This window comes from Triturus cristatus, chromosome 2_2, assembly GCF_964204655.1.
Source record: "Triturus cristatus chromosome 2_2, aTriCri1.1, whole genome shotgun sequence".
Classification (NCBI taxonomy): Eukaryota; Metazoa; Chordata; class Amphibia; order Caudata; family Salamandridae; genus Triturus; species Triturus cristatus.
In genome coordinates, this window is record NC_140582.1 from 813,203,462 (window position 1) to 813,223,331 (window position 19,870).

Here is a 19,870-nt window from a genome sequence, read left to right on the forward strand (position 1 = left end):
GTGTTACCATAAAGTCGCCCTGTTGGAGAAGTGGAATAACATCCTGTAGAGTGACCATATGGAAGTGTTCTTATAGGATGTATTGCTTTACATTTCTGAGATCCAAGATTGGTCTTAGCGATCAGTCCTTTTTGTGGATCAGAAAGTACAGAGAATATACCCCTGAGCCTGGTTGTTGTAGAGCGACTGGTTCTATAGCTACCTAGAGAAGGGACTCTTGTTTGAGATGTGTTAGATGTTCATGTGATAGCCTGTGAGAACGACGTGGAATGTTGGGCAGTGTGGTAAAGCGCTTCAGGCAACAGCTATGTGGTATGATGGTTAGTACCCACTTGTCTGTAGTGATGGAATCCCAGACCAGGTAGAATAACTGTAGCCTGCCCACAACAGGTGTTGTGTGGTCGGGGGGGAGGGGGTTGAAAAGTCACTGCTTTGGAGTGGTTGTTGCTCCACGTGTGGAGGCACCCTTGACACTTCCCTTGCAGTTCCCTCCTCTAAACGAACCTCTGAAATAACTCTTACAGTAGGTGGACTGGGTTGGTTTTAGTTAGGCAGTAGATGTGTCTGTTGAGGTGGATTTATATGCACCCCTGCAGCGATGGGAACTTCTAGGAGTGGGAGTTTGGAACAACCCCATGGCCTTAGCTGTATTGGTGTCGGATTTCATTTTTATTCAGGGTAGTATCTACTTGTGACCAAAAAGGCGTTCTTTATCAAAAGGCATATTTAAGACTGCCTGCTGGACCTCTGGCTTGAATCCAGACCATCTAAGCCATGCGTATCCTATAAGAAGCACACTGTTATTAATACCCATAGCCGCTGTATCTGCTGCTTCAAGGGCATAGCGGTTGGAACTGTTGGCAATCGCCTGCCCTTCTGTGACAATTTGTTGGCTTTTGTTGCAGCATTCCTCGGGGTGGTACTGCAAGAGTTCTTCCATTTCATCCCAATGGGTTCTATCATAGCAGGCTAGAAGGGCTTGTGAATTGGCAATACGCCAATGATTGGATGTTTGTGCCGTGACTTTTGCCAGCGTCTTCTATGCACTTGCTTTTCTTCTCAGAAGGTGGAATGCCCCCCATTGCTCGACTGTTTGCCCTTTTATGAGCAGTAGTTGCAACAATGTAGTCCGGTGGCACCAGACTCCAGATAAAGAGGGGTCGGTGGGAGAAACTTTGTATTTTTTGTCCACCCTTGGGGTGATGACCCGGGAATAGACTGATTCTTTGAAAATGTCCTCAGCAGGTCTCATCATGCCAGGAAGCATGGGCAAATACTAGGTGCCTTTGTGAGTGGAAGACACAGTATCAAATAGAAAATCCTGCTGTAGGGATTTTTCATGCAGCTCAAAACTATGAAAAGTTCCTCCCCACAGCTGGCAGACCATGTAAGGGAATAATGTCTATATCATTAAGTACTTTATGAGACACTTGCTTGAAGTATTGATCCAATGTAACATCAGGTCGAATAATGTACCAATGCACAGAAATAGTTTCAAATTCTGGGAATTGCACTGCACCTGGTCCCCTTTTGTTTTTCCCTGTTTTTGTTTACTCTATAAAAAAAGCTTTGTAAAAAATAAGAAAATAAAAAAACACTATGAAAAGTTGCTGCTCTAGTGATAACCTGATAAAAGGAAGTATCTCCAGGAGGGGAGGGGCGAACTGAATATACATCTGGATCATTGGGAGTAGTGTCAGATATCCCAAGGGTCAGAATCCCCGAATGGCCCTCCTAAAGCCCCATGGTCTGAATGTGGTGACCCATGAGGTGAAGCAACAAGTGGGTCATGTGTTGGAGACAGTGGTGGAGGAGAGAGAGGTGGCGGTGGAGGAGGCGGTGCAGGAGGAGGATGGCGATTAGGACTGATGGCTTTATCCTTGGTCTTCTTTTTGGGAGGCAGAGGAAGGTCTAGTGCCTCCTCAAATGTTAATTTCCTCTTTGGTGACGGAGAGGGAAGAGTCCGAACAGTTCATTCTTGAATTTGAATCTTTCCCTGACAAATGTCCATCTTTTCCGGAATAAGTTCGACAGGAGAGATGGAAGCTGATGAAGGTCTGGTGTCTTTTGGCTCCAATGATTTCGACTTGGAACTGTGTTGTTTACTTGGCACAGAGGTAGATGGGGTTGGTTTCCAGGTCGTTACCAAAGGTCTGGTCGATCCCGAAGTATGTCCTTGGTCCGTAGCGGTTGATGCTGAAGGCTTAACCTTAGAATCAATCATCGGTGCCTGGCCCAAAGTTGGGGTGTCCGAAACAGTTTTTCGGATCAGACCATGGCCCGAAGGCAGCGGTGGTCCAGCGACCTCTGATAGTGGGAGGGGTGGGGAATAGTTTGTGGCCAATTTGGTTGGAGCAGGAGGGGCTGGGGTCACAGTACTTTAGCGTTGGCCGGATGGGAGTTGGTGCATCTCCATATCCAGCTCTACATCGGAGCCCGAGATTTGATCAACAAAGAAAGCTTCCTCTTCTTCGGCAGCTGGCTCTTCCTGTGCATGTTCTTCACCAAAAAAGTCGGGAGTGTCATCCACGCTCCTTCTAAACATTTCCAACTGATGGGCCCGTTGATCCCGAAGGGTTATCTTGGAGCGAAACGATGTACACGCGTCATAGTCTGTTTCCTTATGGTTCGGCAAAAAAGGCACAGGTTGCACACGAGGTGTTGGTTGGTGTGTGGGTATTTTGCGTGGCAAAGCAGGCAAAATCTAAACGGTGCACGTTCTATTAGAAAAGCATCTTCGATGGAGGCAGTCAAACACGGGAAGGTAGGCCTGAAACAGGCAGCACCTCAAAGGTGAAGAGTAGAAGTGGAAAGTGCGATAAAAAAAACAATATCATCGGAGATGGTAAAGAAACCGAAGAATCGTACCGCACGGAGTTGAAATACGGAGCAGAGGTACACACGTCCTAACCCGATGGCGGAGAGCGAAAACAATCTAACAAAGGAGTTAATGCCCATGCAAAATATCACCAAGAGGAGGAGTCACTCTGTCTTGTGACTCGAAAGACTGCTTTGAAGTTAAACAACTTGCACAACTCCGGACCCAACACTAGATGACAGGAGTATGCAGAGTATGTGCATCTACAGCCACACAGGCCATCAAACTCACCTTTTCAGGGGAAGCAAAGGTACTCCAAGCAAGCCAAGGCACCATCTAGAGGGCCTACTGCACATGATACAAAATGGACTCACTGCCTTACTATTCAAATTCAGTTGGATTACGGTTAAGAAAATCAGGGGACTACATTAGCGCCACCCTTTGTCATACAAGAAATGGCGGATACAACTGAAATAAGAGTACAAAAGGTATGAAATATTTAAGATGCATTTTTAAAACAATAAGGCAGTGTAGTCATTTTATTTCTTTTTATTTTCATGCATGCAGGTGGTGTTTGTTAAGAATGAACTTTTAACTTTTAAATGACGAGCTTTCATAGATAATGTAACCCAGAGGTATACAAGGTACCATGGGCACAAGTATTTATAAAAGAACAGGCGGTCCCTTACTGTGGAATATCACTAAGCATAGGCCATAGATGAGAAATGAGGTCTAGGTCAGGAAATCAAAATGGATATATGCAAATATTTATTAAACCATATAACGCACACAGTAAAAATAAAAGGGGGAAAGCAACTTTTATGATTTCTTAACTATTTGCATATATTCATTTGGATTTCCTGACATAGAACTCATTTCTCTTCTATGGCCTGTGCTTTGTGATATTCCACAGCACGGGACCTTCCTATTCCTTTATGAAAATGTTTAACTGACAGCAGTGGTTGCGCTTTATTATGTCAGCAGAGGTGTGTGCTTCACTCAGTTTGACGTCAACGCCATTGTGGACTTCCCTAACTACATAATGTAGCATGTTATTCATGAGCTGCATCTTGAGAATGGACTTGAGTGAACTTTAACTGGTCGCATAAAAAATCTCCATCGGGCGTGAAGTGTAATACAAGCCTGAGAGCATAAAGCTCTTCCAGAAAGAGCTATGTTTCTAATCATTCCTCCTTGAGTGATATCAAAGAACCATATTCTCATATTGAAATCCATATTGATGAAATCGATTCGATAGAACAGCTTTACTATACCACTAGCAGTGCTGAGAACCTCATTTGGTCGCCTCCAAAATCAATGAGAGCAAAACGAAGGTAAAGGAGTCACCTACCTGAAGTTCCTATAAAACACTAAGTGGCTGGCTTCTGACCTTAAAGTGTCATGGTGATCATTACATACCAGAATCATTATTGTCACCTTGAAAACCGGCAAATAACCGGCAAGGGCCTCCAGACTTCATTCAATGTACAGGCCATGACGAGGGAGGGTACTCTGAGCACATACACAATTAGGTTTCACAAATCAGAACACAAAGAACACATCCTCTCACCAATAGAGGATCAAAATGATGGTTAGAATATGAAGCCAATAGTTGTGGTGTGATACTTACTTTCTTCTTGCATCCGAGCTAGAATCTGTACATCTGTGACGTCATTTAGCTTGTACCCTGACCCAACTGAATCTTCATCCATCTCAGACGTGCTTAACTCGCTGTCAACTGAAGACTGCGGACTGACTGGGGGATTTTTTTCAGACGACCCTTTGTAATGGCCTACGAAGCAACAAGACAATGCAACATTAAGATAAATACAGAGCTCACCAATTACGAGGTTTGAAACGTTGTTACTATGCACAAATAGAATAAAACGTTGTGAGCCATTGTGTGGAGTACACTAAAGTATCATGTCAGAGCCCAAATCGGCAGTGGTCGTTTTCAGTCTATAAATGGAGTCCAGAGTAATAAAGGGAAACATGTAGGTCAGGCAATGGAATGGAGAGTTAGAGATATCAGCATGGGAAGGATGACTCACATGATATAACTGACCACTGCTTTGTTTTATGAAAAATAGTATGCCTCGGACTCTAAAATATGCGCACCTCATTGTAATCCACTAACCAAAGTGTCCTCGTACGGTTGTTTTTAATCACCCAACTAACTCATATTGGTTTACTTAGTTTCTTTCCAGTGTTTTGTTCCAAGATGTATATACGTGACAAGCTATGGATACACAGGGAACCCCACCCATCATGGTGACTGAGCTAAACCTAGGGACCAAGTGCTTCTCTTATTACCACTTACCATGCTCCATGTGATTTTTGCACACGGTTTGAGGGCATTCGCTGACTCACTGAACTTGCAAATAAATATATAGTATTTCGATCTAAACACATTCAATATTGTTCATTTAATTACAGATTTCAATAATTATTTTAAAAAAAGTTGTTCCACTTTTGACACCCGACAACACCTGGTTTACATGACTCAATCAAATCTTAAACACGATAGAAAAGCATGTTTTACTTTATTTCCAAGCCCTGAAAAGTTTGAGAAATGTATTGTATACTTTATGATTTAACATGCAACACAAGCTCATTTCCGTATCTCGATAGTACATGATCCTAAAAGTTTCATTTGGTTTCTGGTTTAAGCTCCACATCTTTCATAGAAAAAAATAGCACTGTGAAATAAGATAATGCCCCAGAGGATTATTTATAAATGTCAAAAGTAGACAAACGAATGATCCATGGAGATTTGAAAGGCTATACAACTAGCTATCTCTGCACCTACATTGAATAAAAATATTCAGAAAAGCACTGAAAACACTTAACTACAGATAGGAGAAAGCTAGGCAGGAAGCACCAAAATAAATAATATATTGCACATCATGGTTGACCCTTAATTCTTCAACATGCTATGGCTTGATAAGATAATCCTAATGGATATGCCGCATCTGTCAATGTGTTGAAAGTTTAGATTTTATATTGATCAGAAGGGTGCAGCTTGATTCCGCAGCAAATACCAAATATGTGACAGAAGCATACCATAAGAGTTCCCATTGTTCTTTCTTTTTATCTTTCACTCAAGCATAAGGAGTCGATACCACCTTAAAGCTGTAAATTTGGGGATCCTTTTTGTCCTTTTACCATAAGACAAAGATTTCCCCATCCAATAAGAGGAACCTATTCAACAAATTACCATCACGCGTAGTACATGTAACACAACTCCACCAGTACAAGGACAAACAGGAGTCCCAAACATTAAGGCCTTCAACAGACGGCACCCCTTTAAAGCAGATTCGACTTCAAGATTTTCTACTGCTTTAGTGAAAGTTAAAAGAACAAAATAATGAACCCAACATAACCTTGCTACACATGTTTGGAGACGTTCCGCAGCTGGAGAATAATATGAATTGCCCTGATGAAGTTCTGATGAAAAAATGAAAAGTGTTGGCTGGACTGATCGAGCGATTTTTCAATAAAGTCACTGAATGAGGACAAGGCTTTGTCCTGATTACCAATTTAGAATCCTGGTAAGAAGGATTGCTCCATGGTGATTTATATTGTCAGAATGGCCTAATATATAACAGGAACACTTATGTTGTGCTTCCTCCACATATTTGGTATTTTCTTCAGTTTATTTGGTAATTTATGCAACATGACCCTTATATGTCTAATCACCCACAACTGAATGAATACTGTTGCATGTGCAAGTCTATTAGCACGGTTGCCTGTTTGTGCGTTCAGAACTTTTTCGACTACGCAACAAGTAATGGGAATTAAGAGTGGGAAACAATCAAAAGCTGCAGTTTCCCTCAAGGGAGGCAAAGAGGGTGGAGCTGGGTATTTTGTTGTGGGAAAATAATCAGAGAGCAGATCACAAAATTGTTAGGAAGGAGGTGTGGAATGATCTTTGCAAGGGGAGAGAAGGTTATGCATGGTCCAAAATGTTTTTTCTAGAATTAGTTAATGATATTTTGGCACAGTATAGGTGGAGCAGCTGTGTGGAATCCCTGTTTTGTAACTTGAGGGCAGATACAGTAGTAATTGTATAAGCAGGAAAATAATTCTGTCTCCAGGCGCTCTCAACCATTTTACAAGAATGCTTGATCATGGTAAGATTGTTTGTGTACCATTGAACGGAAGGCTGTTTATGAGCGCATCAGCCTACGCTAACAGAAAGGATTGAATCAACTGTGGTCGTGATCCAAGAGTAGAAATTATTGGCCTTCTCATCCATTATGTCAGTAAAGGAGTGATTGTTCTAATGAAGAAGGGTTTCAAATTAATGTTATTGGACAACCACTTTCGCAATTTACAGCTCCAAGGGATTGAAAGGGCATCATCAGATTGACAGTTATTAAATGGTGGTCTGTCCAGCCCAGCTGCAAGGGAAGGAGCACCAGGACTTTAGCAAATGAAAAGAAAACAGCGTCTAGCACATGACCTGCAGAATGAGTAGGCAAACAAACCGAGGGTTAAACCCATTGCGTTCCAACTGTGTATGAGGGAGGAGGGGAAAGTGAAGGGTAAGTTGTGCTTTCGCACCAGAGATAGACACCCAACACTAAGAATATAAATTTATGGTTTAAATCTTTTTATGGAGTATGCTGCAATCATAAACATTACACCCACCTACAACCACCGGCCGGCGGGGAACGTACTTTCCATAGGAAACTTTTATGCAAGAGCAAGATAAGAAGACAGTGAGAAAGGGAGAGAAAGCAAAGCATGAACTAGAGAAGAGAAAACAGGGATCCACCCACGGTTTATGGCATGACGCAGTAGGGTGTAGGGTTGAGTGACCTTCGGGGGTGGCAGCGGATCCTGTATGTGGGTCGCAGGGAATCGCAGGACCCTTAGATAGCGAGGGCAGGTGAGCTCAACAAATTCAAACGATAAGTAGGCCACCGTGGACCCCTAGGTCTTATCAAATTTAGGCAGTGTGTGGTTGATTCCAGCTGTAATCTGCTCCATCCCCAAAATCTCCCAAATTTTGTGTAGCCATTCAAGTTTGGTTCGGATATCAGTCGTGCCCCACTTCACAAAGAGGACCTGCTTGGCTGCCCCTAGTGCCAAGGTGATTGCCCTACCCCTGCAGGACCGGAGAGGGTACGTGAGAGGGTCGGGTAGCCCCAGCAAAATTTAACTAGGAAAGCAGGGGAGTTACGTCTCGTATATTTGATCTACCCGAGGTAGAACAGTGTTCCAAAATGCCTGTATTTTAGGGCAATGCCATAGGATATGGGTCAGTGTTCCCTCCTCCCCACTGTTGTGCCAACAGAAATTGTTGCTAAGGGGTTTCCACGTGGCGACCCTCGCCGGCGTACAATACCAATAGTGTGCAATTTTGAGGTGCATCTCCTTCCCTGAAGTGCTGCACGAGGATGTCCGGGCTCTGTGAACTCCAGACTCAATTTCACCTCCCACCTACGCTGCGCCAGGGATTTAGCCTGAATTCTGGCCTTGTTGAGGAAGCCATAAATAGCCAACAGAAGGCGTTTATTGGATGTGTGTGTGATGTACTAAATCTCATATTTTGAAAGGAGCCGACCAGCATGCAGACGGATGTGAAGTTGTGTGACCCAATGGCGCAGCGCCAGATATTGCCACTGTGCGTCCTTGGGAATGCCATAGTGATTCACAAGTCTGGGGAAATACAGGATTCCCCATTCATCGAAGAAGTCGCCTATGCGTTTATAATTTGCTTCTTGCCATTTGAGGTAGGTATTGCATGCGAGGGCAGGGGGGAAATCCGGGTTCCCAATAAAGGGGGTCAGGGGCGAGATAGTGGAGGACAGCTGGCACTTTTCTTGGACCTTATCCCACACCTGCATAGTGGCTTGCAAGCCTGGGGAGAGATACGCACCCAGCGGCTGGTGACGTCTGGGTAGCCAGGGAACTTTCCATATGTGGATTCCGGCGACCCCTCTATCCATAAAACACCAATGTTTTTCAGACTCTAGCTGATACCACTCCAACATCCAGCGCAGTTGCGCCACCTCTTAATAGCGCTTAAGATGCAGGATACCAAGACCGCCCTCATCCTGCCTCAAATAGGTGAGGTGTTGCGCCAAACGTGACTTCTTACCCCCCACATGAAGCGGTTAATGAGTTGCTGCATTAGAGCCAGTGTCGTAGGTGGTGGGGCGAGCGGAAGCTTCTGCATGATGTAGAGCAGACGGCGCAAGATCATCAATCTTACCTAACCAGGAAAGGGCGTGTTTTTTCCAACTGTTTAGTTCAAGACGCAATTTGTGCAGAGCCCCTGTATAGTTCACCTGCGCAGTTTTTGCGGTGGTAGAGAAAACCCGTAGCCCCAGATAGGTAATATCCGTAGCCGCCCAGGAGAAAGGGAAATGAAGCGATAGTGGGAGCCGATCCGCAGCAGGGAGGGTAAGACTCAAAGCCAGAGCCTTTTTCAAGTTCATTTTAAAACTGGGCGCCACACTGAAAGCCTCGATCTCCGCCAGCAGAGGGGGAAGAGAGAGCACCAGAAGCGTTAAGAACAGGAGAACGTTGTCCGCGTATAGGGAGATCTTATGTTCCCTGCCCCCCATCCGGATCCCAGTTACCGAGGGGAGTTGATGCACTCTTTCGGCAAAGGGGTCCCTATAGAGCAGGAAAAGGAGGGGAGAGATCCCTGCCGCGTCCTACCAGGAAAGGACGCGAGACCACCCCATTGACCCGGATACGTGCTTGGGGACCATGAAAGACGCAATTCACCCATCTCCGGAACCTGTCACCAAGCCCAAAGTGACAGAGAACCTGTTGTAAGTAAGTCTAGTGGACCCGGTCGAACGCCTTTTCGGCGTCCACCGAGAGGAGCAACGACGGAGTCTGGGTCCTCTGCGTCTTGTCTAGTGACAGTTTACGGGTCCCATCCCGCAGCCGCGTTCCGGGATGAAGCCCAACTGGTAGGGATCCACCATGCCCTGCATATGAGGAGCAAGTCGGCAACCAAAATACTAGTGAAGATTTTCAGGTCCACGTTAAGCAGGGAGATAGGGCGATAGGAAGAACACTCTCATTCCGGGCTTGGGAATGACCACTACCTTCGCTATTGACATCGACAGAGTAAGTTCCCCAGAATCGCTAAAGGCGTTGAACAGCCTCAGCAGAAGAGGAACAAGATCCAACGCAAAGGTTTTATAAAAATCGACCGGGAGGACGGCCTCCCGGCACCTTACCAACCGAAAGGCCCTGGATAGCCCTGAAGACCTCCTCGGGAGTTATGTTGCGTCCAAATTAGCTGCAACCGGAGCTACTAGTGGGGTCACCGGTGCCGCTTGCGCATAGTCCCTGGCCACAGCGGGATCTAGGTTATCAGCTGAGTAGAGTTTTATAGAAAGCTTCAAAGGCAGACGCAATGTCCCCGTCAGCGCGAAGAGTCTCACCCTGTTCAGTAACAATTTCCATGACATGTCGCGGTTTCATTACGCAGGGCGTGTGCAAGAAGCCTCCCCGCTTTGTTCCCTCCTTCATAGTAGCGCTGCTTGGTGCAGAGCAGAGCAGAGCATACTCAGCTAGATCCAATGCCCGCAGTTGCTTCCTCGCCTGTGTGAGCAAGCGTCGAGTTTGGACCGCCCCGTGGGCGGTGTACTCCCTCAAGATCCCGAATTTGAAAGCCCTGCGGTCTTTATTTAGGCCCGCCGCGATAGCAATAAAGCGGCCGCGGATGACTGCCTTCATGGCATCCCAAAGCGTAGCGATCCCTACTAAGCCCTCGTCATTCACCTCCAGGTAAGCCCTGATCGCGCCCCGTAAGTCAGCAATATTGGCATCGTATGTAAGTAGTCTGCGGTTTAGACACCACGCACTCTGCCGCAAGGAACCCCCCCCGGAGAAGCAGCATCAAAACGATCGGGGAGTGGTCCGAAAGCGCCGCGACCCCAATAGAAACATTGTCTGTGGCCGCCGTAACCCTCAGGGAAGTCCAGAAAAGGTCAATGCGGGCCTATGTTTGATGGCCCGCAGAGAAAAAGGTGTAGTCCCGTGCAGTCGGGAAGCGATGGCACGAGGCATCTGTGAGGCCTGCCTCCCGCAGTCTCTGAAGCATCATGTCAGAGATCGAGCCCATGTGACCCATCCTCAACGCTGATCTGTTCCGCTCTGCATCAGGGACTATGTTAAAATCCCATCCGATGACAAGGTCCTCATCAGGAGATTCCTGAATCGAGTTCATAACATCCCGTAGGAAGGTCTCCTGGTGCTCATTAGGGCTATAGACCGAGGCAATCGTGTGGACCCTCTCGCCCAACAATACCCGCAATGCCCAGAGTCGGCCTGCAACCTCCGTATGTGTTCCCACCACCTTCCCTGGGAAGTGTGCGGCTAAAAGAATCGCCACTCCAGCCCTCTTGCCCGCCGAGAAATATTGTCGATCAAACCAGGGGGATCGATGCAGTTTCCAATCCGCCCGCATGAGGTGGGTCTCCTGTAGGAGGCAGATATCACACTTCGCATCCCTCAACAAGGCAAGGAGCGCACGCCGTTTCACTGGTGAATTAAGACCCCGCACATTGAAGCATCCACTCCCTCCCAGAGTGTTCCATCCCCCGGCCCCAGCGGCAGCCAACTCCCGGGTCGCAGCAGCTCTACCTAAAGGAATTCCAGGGTGGCAAGACAGTCCTACCAAATGTAAAGGGCGGTTGGGTGAGGGTCGCAAAGCAAACAACAAGCACAGCAAAGAGGAATCAAATAGAACAACTCAACCCCCTCAACCAAATTACACAACAGGACCCACCTCCCACGCAAAGGAACACAATCCTTCCCCATACCACCCGCCGCCCCCATCCGCTTGAAACGAAGAGTCACCCTACCTGTCCGGAGAATGGCAGTATTTCCCACCGACTGCAAGAGACCTGCAGCCCTCTCGTGGGTGGAAAGGAGGGAGGAAAGGCAAGTGAGAGAGAAAGAAATGAAGAGAGAGTGAACAAAAAGTGACTTCAAAGTAGTCGTCCATTGGTAACAGAGCACCAGTGGGCAGGGGTCCATGAGTCCGACGATCGGTCATCACCACTCCAAGGCCGGAAATACCCCCACCTGGAGACCCTCAAACTCCACAGTTGGTCAGTCACGTGTGGCAGCCATAATGATCTCCTTCTGCCTGTAGGAGTGGAGGCAGGTCAGAATGTCCTGCGGCTGGCCGGGGCCTGAGGCAGGGCACCCAGCGCGGTGCGTCCGATCAAGGGTGACTTCCTGATCCTTCAGGGCGGGGCCATGTGGTGAAAGAGGCGTAGAACCCAATCCTTGAGTTTACCTTCATACGCCCTTGATGCGGATGTAGGAGCGCCTTGAGCGGTTCTCCAAATCTTCCATCTTAAGGCGGAGGGTGAGGAGTTCTAGGGCATGTTCAGCTAGCTCTTTCTCCCGCCTATCCCCATTACGCTCCAGAGTGTCCACTCTATCATCAACTTCGCCCAGATCTGCTCTGAGCTGCTTAATGTTGGCCGCCAGGTCTTATCGCAGCCCAGCGGAGTCTTTGCGCAGTGCGCCAAAGAGCTGCTGCATGAAATCCTTTGTGACGGGCTCGGCCAAGTGCCCGGCTGCTGTATCCAACATGGCATCGCTGGGCTGTGGTCCTTGGGTATCAGTGTTAGGCCCCCCCGCTTTCTTCCCACTCGGCTTCTGAAGCAAATCTTTATTAGAAGATTCCTTAAATGGGATGTCTTTATTGCCCCGTTGGGAGGCCATATCCGACTGCCTGTGTACAAGGGACCAGTGTTCCTTCAACCCCGATTCCAGACTCAGGGGGTGCCTCTGGGTTACCGTGGGCGTTGGGGCCCGTCTGTCAGATCTGCCGTCACAACCGGCTCCTAAGTTGATCACCTGGTAAGAGAAATGGTGGGTTGCAGACTGGGCTGGCGTGGTGCCTCAGGAGGCCCACCGGAGAGCGCTGTGGGCCTGGTCCCCACTGATCCCCTCGACCCTGCCAGCACGGGAGCCACGTGGCAAAGGCCCCAATGTGTCACTTCCAGGCGAGGCAGGCAACTGTCGCACCCCCCTGCAGGTCCGGGGTTCCGATAAGTAAAACGCACAGCGCTGCGGGCACACCCAGAGCGTCGGTTCCCCCGCCTCAGGCACCACCTCCGCACAACACCTCACCTTCATCCCCGGGGATCTTCGTTGTACTGGGGTTCACGGGTGGTGGAGAGACGCAGCCTCTGCCCTGGGTAGGCCGCTCCGGCCCTCCCCTCCATCGCGAGGTCAGTCTCCCCTGAGGCATCTCCCTGTCCTCGGGAGCCGCGCCGACGCGCCTCGGCCTTCGCTCTACTGGCACACATCCAAACACAATCACCGTCGGGGTGGCCGCTTGGTCGCCCTTTACTGCTGCCCAAGAGTTTGTGAGTCCGGCGATGCACCCCGGGGGAGCGGGCCGTTCCAACCACCCAGGCCTCACTCTCACCTACGGGCGCTATCTCCTCTCCCGCTGCATCCCCTACGCAAGGCCGGGGTCACCACTCCAACCCGGGCAGTCACGGATCGCGGGAGGAAAGCGCCTGTGTTTTCCACCTCAGGGACGGCTCCTCTGGACGGCCAGGACTCCCTCAGGGCTGCTGGCCTTCACTGCCGGTCAAAGAGCGGGATCCGCGCCCCTCCTCCCCTAACAGTCGCTCCATCGAGGCCTGCTCTACCTCGCCCTCTCCATGCTCTCTAGGCTGGGGAAGACGCCGGCACCAAAAACTTTCTTCCTCCTCAGGTGTACGGATGCCACTGGAGTTGCGGGAGACCTGAGATCACAATCCCGCAAATTATGGGTCTCAAAGCCGCAGATGGAAGCCTATTGCCGGCCTCGGCGAGCGGAGCCCCTAAAGAACGGTGCTACTCTGCAGCCATCTTGGCCACGCCCCGCAAGAATATAAATTTAGAGGCAGTGTAGGAGTAGATCTCCCTCCTATGTTGCCCCCACTTTTTTTCTGATGTTTACACTGGTTTCTGGCTATAGTCTGGCTGGGACCCTGCTAATCAGGGCCCCAGCCTCTCTGTTCTCTCTAAACATCCTGGAGTGCATATTAGGTGTACTAGTGATTGGATACTGTAGTGCCTTAGGAGTCCCTAGTCCCTAGTATATGGTACCTTAGGTACCAAGGGCATAGGTACTTCACAGGCCTACCAGGGGCTGAAGCATGTATTATGCCACCCTGGGAAGCAGACTACATCTGACACCACAGGCCTGCTACTGCAGCCTGGGTGAGGTGGTGCTAGCACTCCTCACCGAGATATAGGTTCACTATATCTCTCCTGCACACACATCTAAATCTATCAGTCACCCCTAGGGCAGGTCCTATCAATCCTAAGGGCAGGGTGCTTGGTTTCCATGTGAGGGGGTGCCTCTGCCTGAGCAGGGCCCCTCTGCAGCTCTCAGAGTCCATTCCCTGGGGCTGTTTGTGAATGCGGTCAAACCATATATTCTTAAGTTCATTACAACCTCGCGATAAATGCTAACTTGGGAATGGCTGCATCAAAACATATCGTGTTTGGTGTCAAACGCTTTGGAATCATACCCCTCACCAGTAACTGGTGTGGGAGTATGATCCCACCCTTCTAGAGGGATAGACATGTACCTACTGTGGAAACGCGGTAGAATCCTGAAGAGCCCTGGCATCACAAAATGGATGCCACCAGTCACAGACACTGGGCTGCCCTCCTGCTGATGACCGAAACTCGCAGTGGAGGAGGCCCAACAATAGATATCCTGTCACAGGGAGGTGTGACCACCTCTCAGACAGGGTTTAGTGTATTGGGGCTGGGTGGATGCACTCCTAGAGTGCTTTGAAGTCCTGCACTTGGGGAGCAGTAGGCTCCTCTGGGCATACACCAGTTCAAACCGGCTCCGGGGCTACCTGCCCCTGCTCTGGCGCAAAACTGGACAAAGGGAAGTGGGTGTAGCCAGCCACTCCCCTGACCCTCCCATAGGTGGGGTCATAGAGCTAGTCCCTCCCTTCCTTCCTTTCAGTATAAGTTAGGGAACCCTTGCAAACTAGATACCCCTGGACGACGCTCTGAAGACAAATCCTGGACCTTTGACGTTCCACTACCTCTGGAAGATGGAAGATTCTCCCTTGAGTCAAGGAGTGACTCCCCTGCTTGGCAGGCACCCAATCTTGCAATCAACGGTCGCAAACTTTCCCGCTCCCGCCGGAGTCCGAAGTCCCTGCATCCCAGGAAGAGGATTTCCTGACTTCTCCAAGGCCATCGTGAGTCCCCAGCGATGCTGAGGCAAGTGGACCCCACGAGTGACTAGGAACCGCAATCCCTTCACGACGTTCTAAGAGCTTGTGCATTGGACCACGTGTGGTCCAAGCCTCCAGCAGGAATCCCTCCGAAGATCAGAGGCCTACCCCGTCCCGAGTGACCCTGGGATCCTGTTGAGTGAATCCTCCCGAGGCGTCTTCGCGATCCCTTGCCGGTTGGCTTGAGGGTCCCCAGAAGACTATTCTACAGTTCCAAAGTGCTCCCCTGGTTGCTCCAGGTCTGCCCTGACTTACCCTTGCTGGGCGAGTCCCTCAGACCTTGCTGGTCTGCACCGCTGACTTTTTATCCTTTCCACGAGACTTGCTGTTACAAAGGCTTGTTGGCTTCAATCTGGTCACTGACACCGCAGTAAGCTGCAGACTTCGTGGGACACGCCAAATCCAGCTCCTGGTAGTCGTCGACGCCTCTTGGACCTCGGGCTGAAGTCAAAACACCCGTGGATCACCTGAAATCACCCGACGACTGTGGGCATCCATCTTCCTTGCCCCGGGTCACTGCCAAGTGACTTTGAACACTGTCCCCTCTGCTTTCAGGTCTTCCTTCTTCTGAATCCAGCCTTGGATTCCACCGGACACTTCTCCTGTCTTCACAAGCAGCAAGTCTTCATTGGCTCCCATTGAAAATGACGCCGCGACCCGACACCAAAATACACCTACGCACCCGGCTTCCCTGGGTGAGGTAACTCCAGCACTACAGTGCTCCTGTGGGTGTTGGCTCTAGAACTACTTACCCTGTAAGTGACTTGCTTGTAGACTCTCCCGAAGTATCTTTAAACTCTTAATTTCTAATCGCAACTTGCTCCATTGAAGTCAATAGGGGTTCGCGGCTGTGTTCTCACACTGCATGAGTCTCCCATGGGTCCTTTACTTACCTGACTTGGGTGGATTTGTGAGGCCCCAGCGCTTCTGAAGGACCTAGGCCTTGTCCCCTTGCAAGTCGTTATCTCCAAGTCTCTTTTTTAGTATATGGTCTGGTACCTAGGGCCCCAGCCATATTTGTGCTTAATTTATTGTGAAACGTTGATTTATGCATATGTTCCTGACTACTAATCTCAAAGAGATTAGCAGAGAGTTGTTAGTAATAAATACATATATATATATACACACCTGTGTGGTGTCCTTTCATTTAGTGATTCAAGAGATTATAAGGTAAAACAAGCTGCTTTACATTCCTCTAAAGATTTAGCCTGAAGGCTGCTCTCCACAGCTAACACTAGGATAGCTTTCTTTAAAAGGTGGTCTTAAACCTACTACCATAAGAGTCGAATTGTACTGGTGCAAGGTGTCCACTTTAACTAGTGAACAGCATATACCAGGCCAACTTCTCACAGGTAGTTAGCACATATGGAGACATGTAATCTCACAAATCAGTACAAAACTCAGAAAAAATTTCCAGGCAGATGAAAGAAAATTGCTATGGTACAGAAGACTGCAGCTCTAGGGCAAATAGAGCAAATTAAGAATCCTACTGAAGCAAAAGACCTAATGGGATTTGGAGTATAGATTTAGGACTTGTGGAAAATTGTTTAAACCGCCTTCAGAGCAGATAGGATGATCAAAATGGATAATTTAATAACTCAGAAAAATGCGACAGCAGTGTCAGGAGCGGATGTGGGAGTTAGCCACGTTTTTGGTATGTAAAAAATGCCAAAGGAATCCTCAATTAACAGATTTTGAATTCATTTGGCATGTTTGGGAAGGTAAACTTTTAAAAATAATGGAGACTTAAAAGTCCAGCTATAAGGGGAGCTTAAAGGAAAAAAGATTGAGTAAAGGACTAAAGAACAGGGGGGGGGAGAAATGTGGGCTCCGAAGGGGTCCCAAAAAGGTAGAGGATTAGTGCAGATCACTTGTCTTACTTTACTGCAGATGGAGTTTAATACCAGAGCGGTGAAGCAGCAACACTGGTTAGGTTCAATAGAGTGACAGGCCTTGGGCCCGCCCGAGGCTCAGACAGGCAAAGACGGGCTTGCCTTTGGTTTGCCAAACACAAAGGATGCAGAGTAAGGAGGTTGAAAAAGTAAATAAAGAAAATATGCCAATATCTCAGTAGTTCTTTAGGCATACAACACATGAAAGTTGCTCCATTTTTCATAATCTACATCCCCGTTATTACATTACGATAATATCAGACGCTTGTATTTGGACAATAATAAGATGTCTTTGATCAATTGCAGCTTCTCTGGAAAAAAAAACGGATCACATGTAACAAGCCAAATATAATAGCATCTGCACCTTACCTGTGTTGCTTGGAAGTACCAGCTGCTTCACCACTGGAAGCCTTGCTGGCGTAGAAGAAGGGGAGTTAAAACCGCTGCTGTATGGACTACCACTTAGATTTGGACTGCCAGTGCTGGAATAACTGACTGAGTTGTAAGGGTTACTGTAAAAACTCTGTCTTTTAGTAGCTGTGAAGACAAAAAAAAAAAAACAGTGCTAAAATATCAACAGTATTTACTAAGCATATTTATTTCTAATTGAACATGTGCGAAGGACAAATTAATGCCGTCACTATTGAAAGGCTATATTAGACTCTCAAGCAATGAATCGATCAAGTAATAAAATGGTATGTTCTGTACATAGACCCTGGACTGCTTTTTAATTTATGTAGGTGACAGATACTTCGAATATCGGTTCTCAAAGAGGAGTTTCCAATAATTTCATGATCCACTTTGGTAAACGCATATTTCGCTGTTCAAGCAAGTATTTTAACTGTAGGGCTATTCAATTAGCATCACAATGAAAAGGGTTGTGTGTGCTACATCAAGGTATACATTAGAAGATAAACAGCAATAGACAACAGAAAATAAGTTGAACTTAGGGCCTCAGAACACCTAGGCTCTCATTAGGAGTGTCCCCAAGGAGTTGGCAATAATTATCACACCTGGCAAAATTGGATATCACTGGGATTGGAAATTATCAGGTGCCTATGACAAATTCAGCCCCTTAAAATAGGGCATTACATGAGGACGTTTGATGCTTTCTGTACCAAAATCTGAATGCACCAGCGTTTAAGGAGTATTTTCAACAGGCAAAAAGTTGGTAGGTCTGACACAAACTTTATTGGGTTTTTCAGGTGTAACATTACCTTGTTGGGTATTACTTTATATATGCTCATTTTCATTGATATGAGTTACATATTATATACGTATCGTGTCACAGACTCATTTCGCAAGATATTTATCTGCCATTTTGCATAGTTATACTATTCACACAAGAATTCCCATACATGTTCGTTATAACAACACATCATAGATTGCATGACTAAAGTATATATTGACTAAAACCCACTGCAACCCACCTACCCTATCCCACCCCGCAAACCCAACCCACAACAAAACAATTGCAGCTGTGTAGTTACTACATTTTATCCCGGTAAAAAGTACCAGGTGAGAAGTGCAACCGATTGTGGTAGGGAGGGAAGGGGAGACAATAGTAATGCGAGGGGCAAAAAAAGAGAAAAGAGGGAGGGAATTGGCTATCCACATTGAGGACATCTGCTAATAACTTAGCCGCTATATGAGGGGGGGGGGATCAATTATCTGCTTCACTATTTGTGTGTGGGAGTTGAGTCCCCTGAGACTTCCTCCGTATCTGTTCTAAACAGTTTTATTAATTGTGCCCAGTCCAAGGATATTGGACATTTACGTAATCCCCTGTATTCTTCCCGCTGTAGTGCCTCCCTCTCGGCAGTAGCCCAACGGATGACCTCTTCTCTCCATTTACCCGCACGTGGTGGCGTGCGAGATTTCCAGTTCTGTGTAATCCGCTTTTTTGCAATCATCAGGGCTAAGCCCGCAAAGCGGAGCAGCAGCTTCGATTTTTTGGGGAAGTGGGAAAAGGCCCAACAGACATGCCTCTACAGTGTCCCAGGATGTGCGTTCTGTTAATACGGACAAATTCTGTATGATCTCACTCCAAAACTCATGTAACGCCGGGCAGGACCACAACATATGTACAAAATCAGCATCTTGAGCAGGGCATCAGGGGCAGTTCGGGGAGGCGGCAGTATACATTTTGTGTAGTGTTTTCGGGGTGAGTAGGCTCTATGCAAAATAAATAATTTTATCGCTTTCAATCGGCAGTTACGAGATACCTTTCTAGTATGTTCTAATATTAGGATCCATTCCCTATCTTCTAAGTCTTGTGATAATACGGTTTCCCATTTTTGTCTGAGAGGTCCCAACGGGATATTCAGATGTTCCCTCAGCCCACGATACAACCACCGAACAAGGTGACGGCCATGTCCTATTAAGTGAAGAGATTTCAGAAGGTGGAAGTTTCTTTGGTCCACCAGCCAGTATTCGCGAATGTAGTGTGCAATCGTGGCGTGGGTGAGGAAAAGTGTGTCAGGTACTGCATTCGTGGGTACAAACTCTTCATGTGGCATCAGGTTGCCGTCTTGAAAAAAAATCTCCAACTGTCTCAATCCCTAGCTGTGTCCAAACTCGAATTTGTGTCGTCCTTATTATTCCACGCAGTGTGGGTAAGCCACAGAGTGGGAGTTTCGGGGCATATGGGAAAGATATTTTCGCATATTTATGAGCCCGTTTCCAATAATGGAGCGCTATGTGTAAAAGAAAGGGAGAGTTCTTCAATTTGTCTGCCCCCGGGCACAGCAACCTCTGTAATGTACCACGTCCAAGATGGTTCAGAGAATACGCTATCTCCAATAAATTGTGGCCCGCTAGCCAATTTGCCAGCCATTGCAATTGCCCAACTATGTAGTATGCTTTAAAATCGGGCGCTCCCATCCTGCCTGCCGTGCTGGGAAGCC

General features: G+C 47.6%; 1 protein-coding gene across 1 annotated transcript in view; it reads right to left on the reverse strand.

Annotated features, from left to right (window-relative positions):
• The window catches only part of SLAIN2 (SLAIN family member 2), a 318,048-nt gene that overhangs the window by 107,861 nt on the left and 190,317 nt on the right, over positions 1 to 19,870 (reverse strand). Inside the window, exons 3-4 of the mRNA XM_085642139.1 lie at positions 17,334 to 17,501; positions 4,449 to 4,610 (exon numbers count right to left, since the gene is read on the reverse strand). Of these exons, the coding sequence (XP_085498265.1) occupies positions 4,449 to 4,610; positions 17,334 to 17,501 (330 nt within the window). The remainder of the gene's footprint in view (positions 1 to 4,448; positions 4,611 to 17,333; positions 17,502 to 19,870) is intronic.